The sequence below is a fragment of the Verticillium alfalfae genome, genomic scaffold (genome assembly GCF_000150825.1).
Source record: "Verticillium alfalfae VaMs.102 supercont1.3 genomic scaffold, whole genome shotgun sequence".
In the NCBI taxonomy this organism is placed as follows: Eukaryota; Fungi; Ascomycota; class Sordariomycetes; order Glomerellales; family Plectosphaerellaceae; genus Verticillium; species Verticillium alfalfae.
Genome location: NW_003315036.1, coordinates 1,764,837 through 1,774,477, shown reverse-complemented (window position 1 = coordinate 1,774,477; position 9,641 = coordinate 1,764,837). Strand labels below are relative to the sequence as shown.

The window sequence follows — 9,641 nt, the reverse complement described above, 5'->3', positions numbered from 1 at the left end:
TTTCCAAGGTCTTCACCGACATATGTCGACCTTTCCCTGATCTCTCAAGCTTCCCGAGCGCGTCGCCCGTCTCTACATCATGTTCCTCATCATGCGCTGGCAGATTGCACCCAGCAAGGAGAATCTCGACCGGCTACCATCTTGGGCCCGTGCCCGTCCCCGAGCAGTTCTCGTGTGAGCACCCGGCCTGGAATCGACCACCTGCCGTTCCCCCTTATGCGTAGCCACCTTGCACGCCGAGCACCTCAGCCCGGACTACATGTTCGACATGTTCTTTGTTCCCTTCACCGCCACGCTGTCGCTCAATTGGCCTTATGAAGAAACGGACACGCTGCTTGTCGTGCCAGACTCAAACGACGTCATGATCAACCCCGTCTTCGAGCGCCACATGCGCCGGCTCGAGAACTGGACCCTTGGGGACGCCTTCGCCCAGACTTTCCCGGGGCTCGAAGGTACGTATAACTACAAGAGCTGCCGGCCGCGTGAGAGGCGGTAGGGTTTCGTACGGGGAGAAGCAGCAATGCACTTTTCTGTCTTCTCCTCCACGCGGCACTCGAGACCATGCCATTGGTCATTGTGCCATGATCTTCTTCTCCTGCTTTCTTTCACCTATTATTGACCTATATACTCGTAATAATCAGGCAACGTCCTGCAGCTGGAGGGACGGCGTTACCGGTTGTTCGATGGGAACGGCCGGAGGAAGGGGGGTGGGCAAAGGAACCGAGATTCCTTGGAGTTTTGTTTTTTAGAGGCAAAGCATGTTGTGTTTGGACCACAACTCAAGGACTTTGGGAAGGGTGGTGGAAAAACACATGACTAAAATTGGGTGGAGTGAAGGATATGGGAAAAGCAATGGGCGAAGGGCAACAGACTTGATCTGGGCAAACATGAAGATCAAGGGGGTGTCGTAGGACGGAATTTTTGGGTTATTTGTGTGGGCCCCAGCGGCAGGCCCGCCGCCATAGAAACGATGGACCTATTCATTAACCATCATTATGTATCATCAGTTCATTCGACGTGAACAACGGTAATCTGAAGGGACATCATGTCTCTGGTTTCGCCAGGTTATAGAGTATATATTTACTATTGAGACATCCGTCAAGCACATACGACCATACCTACTGGAGAACTCGGGATCCCGTCCGCTCTCCCATAGATAAGCCAGTAAGGGTCGAACTAGTAGTTGGGTGGGTGACCACCAGCGAATCCTTGATGTTGTATGTTTTTTGACTTTTTGATGTTCTGTACGCGACCATACTGAGAATCGTCGAGTTCTGATGTTCGAGACTTTCCTTTTGTGAATTGGCCAATTATTGTGTATTTGTGGTGCTCAGGTGCATCTTAGCCTATGGCATCAGTGGTCGGGCGGCCGCATAACAGGTCGCATCCTGACCAGGGGGCGACGTCCTCAACCTCAAAAGGCCTCTTCCAGGCATGATGATTGCACGCAAGATTCTGTGCAAGACTCCAGGTGCAAAAGGTTTCATCTGTACGATACATCCTGTACGAACCGTGGTGGAATATTGTTTGTATCATTTTGCATGTCAACCAGTCGCATGCATTACGAACCGGAGCGCCTGCCCCTGTCATACTCATCTGACAACCTGTCCATGAGTACCCTCCCTGAGTCCCAGCCGTCGTCTTGCTTTGTCGATAGCGACACCTATGGATAGTCCGCTGGAAGCATCCTCCCTCGCACGTTTCTGACATGGTAGCTCTCATCTCAAGCCTCATCATCCTCCCCGCTCACGCCCACGGAATACTTCTTCACCACACCTTGATGACCGATCCAGAGACTCGCATGCCTTTCCATCGGCATACTCTGGAACACCAGGCTTCTCACCGGGCCCCTCGTTGACGCACGATCCACGGCCGGGGCGCGCAATCTCAAGCCCGAACGCAGCGAGTAGAGAGCCACGCGGCCGTCGTGCGTATCGTGGGCCGCGGCTACGACGCCCACGTCCTGGTTGACGTCGAAACCAATATGCGTGTGCGCTTCATTGCGGTATTCGGGGAAGGTGAGCACTGGTGTTGCGGGCTGAACCACGGCCGGGCCCGAGGGCTGCGTGAACCGTCCGCGGTCGCGGCCACGATTCCTCTTCTTCGTCCGTGGGACTTCGGAGCGGGTCTGGGCCGCTGGTTCCGTTCTGAGGAAGCGGAGGTCGTAGATATGAAGGTTCGATCGCAAGGCAGCGACGAGTATGTGGTTGGGATTGGAGTCGAGGGAACGTAGATGGGTGACGGCGCTGGCAGTTTTAAAGCAGCTCCATGCCTGTGGGGGAGCACGGAGGTCGAGCGTCCTCACTATGGACGACCGGGTCCCGGCGTAAAGTATGGAGGGGTTTGCGACGTTGAAGGCTTGGGCAAGGACGTCCATTGAAGGAGGCCTTTGGTGGGCCCCATCAGCTTTGGGTGTGATCCAGCTGATGTTGTTGTCGGACGTGAGGCGGATGATGCCGTCGTCGGTTGCGAGCGTACAAATCAGTTCGGACGAAGTAGTTGGGGCTGGGGTGGCTAGATTGACAGAGTACGCACGACGGCCTGGCGCCATACGAACACTCCTGTAGTGGTTGGCTGCTATATATGTTAGTTGCCGTATCCCAAAGAAGAAAGAGCCTTGCTCAAGGAAACCATACGCAACCTAGGGGACCCGAGCTCCCAGAGGGGCCTATCCTCCGTGGGCGAAGTTACTCGCGGTGTAAAAAAGTGAACACCAGGATCGGTTGACGGCTCCCGCGTCGTGACGAGGATGCGATTAGAGGGTCGATGGTAGCTGATTGAAGAGACCTGATTACACTGAACAGGCTCCTCGTAGACTAGATTGGTCGTGGTGACGCGTTGCTGCGTCGGTGAGGTTCTCCGGCCCACTCTTGGAGTTGTCAGAAGTCAAGACACGGATTGATACGAGGAGAGCACTGACATTCCACTGCTGTCTGTATGAATATACGTGCTTCTTACAGAGGAAGACTCTGACAAGGCTGCTTCATTCGATTAGCCACCTCACGTATCGCTTCATCGCCGTCACTCACACGTGTAAGCAACCCCAACCCCGGTTTTCGCGTCTTCACCCCCAATCCACAAGCATCCAAGATTCGGCATGGTATCTCTTGGAACGTTATCCACGAATCCCACGTGGTGCCGATCAACAAGCCCTGATGCCCATACTGCAGCAGACACCTCGGCGTCTGGAGATCCGATACCAAGCTGGCGGTCGAGGAACCCACCAAGCAGCGGCTCATGCAGAGCCCTTGCTCGCTTCACATTGCGCTTTGTCCTTTCAGCGCGGGCGTGCTCGGCGGCGGTGTGCTCGCTCTCGATCTTTCGACGCTTGACATTGGCGGCAGACCAAGCGGCAGAGGCAGGTGCCGAATGCGACTTTTCAATCTTGAAGTACTTCTTCTTGACCTCATCTACATGACGTTAACATCGAAGTCGGGTTCGGCAAGAATGATAAGGAATTACCGTAGTAGTAGCCTGGCAATGAAAGGCTCATGGTGGGTGTAGTGTTGAAGATAGAGCTTGCCAGAGGTGGATTGAGATATCACGTGTTTTCAGCGTCAGGTACCTATGCCCAAAAGGTTTTGCGCGCAGAACTGCGACATCACAACTCGCCAGCCTGAACACTGACTGACACGCCTTTGGCGCCCATTTCTGCTTGCAGCTTGGGTCCTTTGAGAAAGCCACTCCTAATCCGAGTGCAATTGGGTGGTGAAGGTGCACAATTGATCTCCTCAACAAAACATTCAGCCCATCGCTGCTCATTTTCTCGCTCCGCCCCACGTATCGCGTGGGAAACGCGACGACCCCAACCACCTCACCCCCTTCCACAGATTTAGAGACACACGAATCATCCGCGATGTGAACCCGCAGCGTGAGGCCCGCATAAGCCCCAAACTCAGTTTCCCAGACCAACCGAACAAGAGCAAAACCCCCATTCTCATGCATCAAACACCCTCAGCTATGCCGTGCCGTGATCCATTGACCCCTCCATCCAGCCCAACAAGCTGCATGAGGGGAGCTGCCCCTCCCTCCCCCGCCCACCCCTTCGCGTGACGTATCGCTGAACCCCCTCCACCCCGCTTCACGTCCATATCAAAACCTCACCATCCCCTCATCCTGACCACACAACCCATCAACTCGCTACGCACGAAGCACGACATAGTCCCGGCACCGTGTCCCCAGTAGCCAGCCCGCCCAGCCACCCACTCACGCGCCCGCCTCGTCTCGCCTCGGAGCAGACGAACCGCCCAAGATGGTCTACACAATCACAGTGCACCTCTACGCGAACGACCACCCGGACTCGATCGACCGTATCAAGGCCAAGCTGATCGAGGCATCCCGTGTCTACGTCAATGACCGCGAGACGGTCAACTGGTTCGTCATGCAGGACGTCCACGACCCCCGCGCCTTCACCATTGTCGAGCGCTTCGAGCAGGAGAGCGTGAGTGCGGTCCGGGCTGTAGTGCCCGCTTCCATATGTGTTTCCCCTGCCTTGTGCCGTCGCGCTGACAAGATCCGTCGCCACAGAGCCAAAAGTACCATCTCGAGAACCCGTACTGGAAGACATTCGACCCATATGTGAAGCCTCTCCTGGAGCGTCCCATGGATCTTAGGCGGCACGAGGAGCTCGACACCACCAAGGACGTGGTCGTGCCACAGTGAGATGTCGTTTACGACAAAAGGGAATTTGGGCGTGACCAATTCTTTGCCGCCACAAACGCAATACTTAAGGAAAACGCGAGACCGAACAGTCACAATGTGATATAGTCATAGTATTTTTACTGTTTTGGTATTAAAATCAAAGTCTAGGGTATGACGCCCCCAACCACTCCATGCTGCGCCCCTCCGACGGGACGACTTCACCACCGTTCGACACCGTTCACTAGGTAATCATTATCGATGTGATACGGACATCGCATAATCTAAACACAGGAAAAGAAAGGTTTATGTCCATCGAGACTATCTCCTCTGTACTTCTCCGGTTCCGAGCGTCACCATTGTTGGGTGGTGACTTGCGCGGTAGCAGCGAGATCGGCCGCTTACTGCGACTTCTCGTGCTGGGTGGAGACGCGCTGCAGAGAGACAACGAAGTCCTCAAGCGAGCGCTGCTTCTGGGAGCCCTTGGGGGACTTGCCGTGCATCATGTTGTCGAAGCCGGCGTTGTCCTGGAGGATGTAGTAGACACCGGCGCAGACGCAGAAGACACCGAAGGAGAAGATCCAGATACGGACGACGGCGACAATGCTGGTCTGGCCGTGCTCGAACCAACCAAAGATACAGAAGAGGGTGGCGAGGATGTCGACGATGAAGATAGCACCGGACAGCTGCCACGAGGGGATGGAAGACCAGAAGGGACCGTTGGCACGAGTGATGAAAATCAGCCAGTTCTCAGTAAGAGAGACCTGGAGGAAGACAACCTCATCCAGGTTACCGAAGTTCTGGACGATACCGCCGTTGGGGCCGTGGGCGTACATGGTGGTGACGGTAATCCAAGTGCCGATGGCGAGGACAATGCCGAGGATGACAGAGATTCCCCAAAGCTTGGGCAGGTTCCACTTGACGGGAGCCTTGCTGTAAGGAGCGTTGTCATAGGCGATGGCCAGGGTGGCAATATCAGCGAAAATGGCGATGAAGACGACGAGCTCAATGTTCAGCGAACGGTTGAGGATGGCAATCCAGAGACCGAGGTACAGCTCCATGTGGATGGACAGAGCAATACGGTAGACAACGTAGGAGTACATGCGGTGGAAAATCTGGCGAGAAGTCTTCAGGGCGTCAATGATGGCACCAAGACCAGGGGCAAGGAAGACGATATCGGCGGCAGAGCGAGCAGCATCAGAGGCACCCTCGACAGCTGGGACGTGTTAGCGAAAGGATCGAGACAGGAAGAGCGAGCAGCATAATACATACCAATACCAGTATCGGCCTTCTTCAGGGAGGGAGCATCGTTGACACCGTCACCAGTCATGGCAACGAGGTAGCCACGCTGCTGGAGAATCTCGACGACGTTGTACTTGTGCTGGGGGAAGACCTCAGCGAAACCATCGGCAGCCTCAACGAAATCGTAGACCTCAGAGCCGGGCATGTCACCACCACCACCGAGACCAAGACGGTCAGCGTTGAAGATGTTGGTACCGAGACCGAGCTGGCGGGAAGTCTCACGGGCAATGCCAACGGCGTCACCAGTAAGCATCTTGACGGAAAGACCAAGGTTCTTGGCCTCGTTGACGGTGCGGGCAGTGTCGTGACGAGGGGGGTCAGAGCAGGGCATGATGCCGAGAATCTCCCAGTTGCCCTCACCACGCTTGCGGGCGACACCAAGCGAACGGAAACCACGGGTAGCGAACTCGGCGACCTTGTTCTTGTAGGCCATGTCGATCTCAGGGTCAAGAGGGTGGTCCTCCTCGACAGTCTTGAGAACGAAGAGAGGGGCGCCCTTCACGCAGGTGATGCGCTCACCCTGGGGAGACTGGACGACGGCGGTGACCTTCTTGGAGACGGGGTCGAAGGGGAAGAACTCAAGGACGGAGTACTTGGAGAGAACAGACTTGGCGCGAGGGTAGTAGCGGAGGGACTTGAGGAAAGCCTTGTCAATGGCATCAATACCCTTCTTCTTGCGGGAAGCGGCCAAGCAGGCAGTGAGCATAAGGTCATCGGGCTCAACGGCAGCGACGGTGTAGGGCTCAGCAAGAGAGAGCTTGTTCTTGGTCAGGGTACCAGTCTTGTCAGAGCAGAGAATCTCGACACCGGCCAGGGACTCAATGGCGGACAGCTTCTGAACGATGGCCTTCTTCTTGGCGAGGTAGGCGGCACCGACAGCCATGGTGGTGGTGACGACAGCGGGAAGACCGACGGGGACACCGACGATGAGAATGGCGAGGGTGAAGCGAAGGATCTCGACAATATCGTTGGAGCGGTAGAAGCCAGAAACCCAGACGATGAGGAGAGTGGCGACGACGAGGATCAGGAGAACAGTACCAATGCCGTTGAGGACCTCAGTGAAGTGACCGGTACCGGCAGAGGCAGCGTTGACAAGGGCAGCGGCGCGACCGACGAAGGTGGAGTCACCGGTGGCAGTGATAACAATGAAGGCCTCACCACGCTTGACGGCAGAAGAAGCGTAGCAGTTGTCGCCCTTGTGCTTGTCGACAGCGAGGGACTCGCCAGTGATGGCAGACTGATCGACCTGGAGGAAGGCATCGTCCGTGACAATGCGACCGTCGGCGGGAATGATGGTACCATCCTCAACCTGGAGGATGTCACCAGGGACAACCTCGTGGGCCTCGACCTCCTTGAGCTGACCGTCACGGAGGACGACAGCCTTCAGGGCAAGAGTCTTCTTGAGTTCGTCGACGATGCTGCCGGCCTGGAATTCCTGGTAGAAACCAACGACGGCGTTAAGCAGGAGAAGAGCGATAATGACACCGAAATCAACCCAATCCTCGAGACCAGCAGCGAGGACGGCAGCGGCTTCCATGACGAACTGAATAGGTCCGACGAAGAACATGAACTGAAATACGAATTAGATCGCTGAAATCGTTTGAACGACGGCGAGAACCAATTGAACTTACAAACTTGAGGATGAGGTTCTCCTTCTCCTCCTTCATCTGGTTGGAACCGTACTTGCGGCGACGGTTGAGAACCTCAGCCTCGGTGAGACCGAGACGGGTGTCGGTAGCGAGCTGGTCCTCAGGAATGACACGGGCACCACCAACGGCAGTTTCTGGATCAATTGGGTTAGCGTGGAAATGGTGAGCTGGATGCTCGGCGGTAACTAACCCTCTTCCTCGTCCTCCTCGATGTGACCGTCCTGGGACTCGAGGTCCTCGATCAGGGCGTCGATGTCCTCATCTTCGTCCTCCTCCTCCTCGACCTTGGGCTTGATGGGAGCGTCGACACCGGTGTCGAGAGGACGGTCCTTCTCCTCAAAGCGGTGGGACTCGATGGGAGTGTTGAGCGCCGGGGCGGCGGCTGAGTTCGACTCGGCCATGGCGAAAGATTTCGCGGTTGTATGCGTCTATAGCAATGAGGTGGTCGAGGGCAGTGTAGGGGGAGTGGACTCGAAAGCTCAAGCACTTGGGTGGTGGGGGGACTCTAGGTATTTGTAGTAGGTCCAGTGGGTCGAACAGGTTCTTAAGGTTCGAGGGCTGAGCTTGCGAGCAGGGCCTAGGAATATTCGGAGATTGCTAGGTTCGTTGCGAACAACAACACGCGCTGGGTGGGGAGTGGAGAGTGTCGAGGCGACGAACGAAGAGTGGGGGAGAGGTCTATCACCGCACGAATGTGAAGAGCAAACGTAAAGGAAGCCTTCGTGGGTGAAGAGAGAAAGGGAAGGAAGGGGAGAAGGAAGGAGGAAGGAAGGCTCTTTAAAAACGAAAGCAAGAGGCAGGCGATGGACAACAAGCGGGCGGCGTGGGACTGTGAGGTGTAAGTGAGAGTGGGTACAGCTCACGGGATGGGTGCGGGTGCACGACACGAGCGGCAACAGTGAAGGGCGGAAGCAGCGATGGGCATTGGGGGGGGGGATGGATGGGGGTGGGAACGGGGGTGGGAGAGACGAGGGCACGGCGACGAGGCAGGCAAGACCGACCAGGACCAGACCAGAACCAAGCGGGACCTAGCAACAACGGAAGAGAACGAGCGTCGAGGAATACGCCGGCGATCTGTCCGGGCGTGGAAGGCACAGAGGTGAGGTGAACGAGCGTCCCAGGTAAGGGAACCCACCGAGCCGAAAGCGACTTTTTTTTCCCTCTCTCACTCTGTGCTCATTCTCCAATTGACCTCAATCCCACTCTGGAGCTGGGGCAAAGGGGGGGGGGTCTGTCTCTGCAACCCCGGGCTAGAGCCGTCTCTACGAGGTGCTACAAACGGATACCAGGCACACAAGCTCCCACGATCGGCTTGGGGCCGTCTTGGTTGGCCTAGGGAGGTACCCCAGAGTGAATGTCAGGTACCTTGGCCTGCATGCCACCCGGGTGGGTTCCACAAATTCCTCACGCCCACAGTGCCTGTGTCGTTGCCCAGGAAGCTATCGCATCGGTGCTGCCCCGAGGCAGAACAATTGCCCGCAAGCAGCCCACGAATGAGGGCAAGGGGATACCACAGTAGCGCACGTAGCTCCCGAGAAGCTCCTACGGGTCCGAGGACTGGCGAGCGCGAGGGTTCAAGCTCCAGCTGCGGCCTAGGTGAGCTTGGGGGCGACGATGGCCAATGACGACGCCTGGAGTCCAGGGCCAGGGTGGGGGGGTCATGCCACCAACTCTCCACAGGGCGACACAGTGCTGGACACGGTTCAACGGCGAGAAACATTGGATCACTGCACGATCATTTCCGCGCATTTCAGACGAGACGTATGCATCCATGGAGGATAACTATGACAGGGCCTACTCTTAACAACGTTCCGCTCAAATGTGAGTCGGCAGAGAGGGTAGTGGTAGGAACTTTGCGGGTGCTGGCGGGGTGTTTGGCTCTTGTGTTATTGAGAATCCTGGAGAGAGGTTTGGGTGGTCGGGAGAGGGCGCAGAGCGGTGGGAAGAGGAGTGCATTGGGGATGGTGGTAGGGTGTCGGACATCCGTAAGCGACATCCTACCAAAAAGGCTCTGGAGATGAGAAGTAGGGGGTACCTGGCATGTGATTGGTG

At 56.4% G+C, this 9,641-nt stretch overlaps 4 protein-coding genes across 4 annotated transcripts; 2 read left to right on the top strand and 2 right to left on the bottom strand.

Moving 5' to 3' along the window:
• Positions 1-259: 259 nt before the first annotated feature.
• VDBG_03040 (conserved hypothetical protein) lies at positions 260-496 on the top strand (the record flags this gene model as incomplete). Its single annotated transcript, XM_003006855.1, has 1 exon — positions 260-496. The coding sequence occupies one exon, from the start codon at positions 260-262 to the stop codon at positions 494-496; it is 237 nt and encodes a 78-aa protein (XP_003006901.1).
• A 1,227-nt stretch (positions 497-1,723) lies between these two features.
• VDBG_03039 (conserved hypothetical protein) lies at positions 1,724-3,577 on the bottom strand (the record flags this gene model as incomplete). The annotated part of the gene is made up of 5 exons (XM_003006854.1): positions 1,724-2,577; positions 2,637-2,869; positions 2,921-2,978; positions 3,030-3,410; positions 3,463-3,577. The coding sequence occupies 5 exons, from the start codon at positions 3,491-3,493 to the stop codon at positions 1,724-1,726; spliced, it is 1,557 nt and encodes a 518-aa protein (XP_003006900.1).
• Positions 3,578-4,142: 565 nt separating this feature from the next.
• Positions 4,143-5,491, top strand: VDBG_03038 (conserved hypothetical protein; the record flags this gene model as incomplete). The annotated part of the gene is made up of 2 exons (XM_003006853.1): positions 4,143-4,441; positions 4,528-5,491. 2 exons carry the CDS (start codon positions 4,253-4,255, stop codon positions 4,660-4,662), a joined length of 324 nt encoding a protein of 107 aa, XP_003006899.1.
• Positions 5,040-8,318, bottom strand: VDBG_03037 (plasma membrane ATPase; the record flags this gene model as incomplete). Its single annotated transcript, XM_003006852.1, has 4 exons — positions 5,040-5,854; positions 5,911-7,510; positions 7,572-7,723; positions 7,780-8,318. The coding sequence occupies 4 exons, from the start codon at positions 7,988-7,990 to the stop codon at positions 5,040-5,042; spliced, it is 2,778 nt and encodes a 925-aa protein (XP_003006898.1).
• Positions 8,319-9,641: the final 1,323 nt, after the last annotated feature.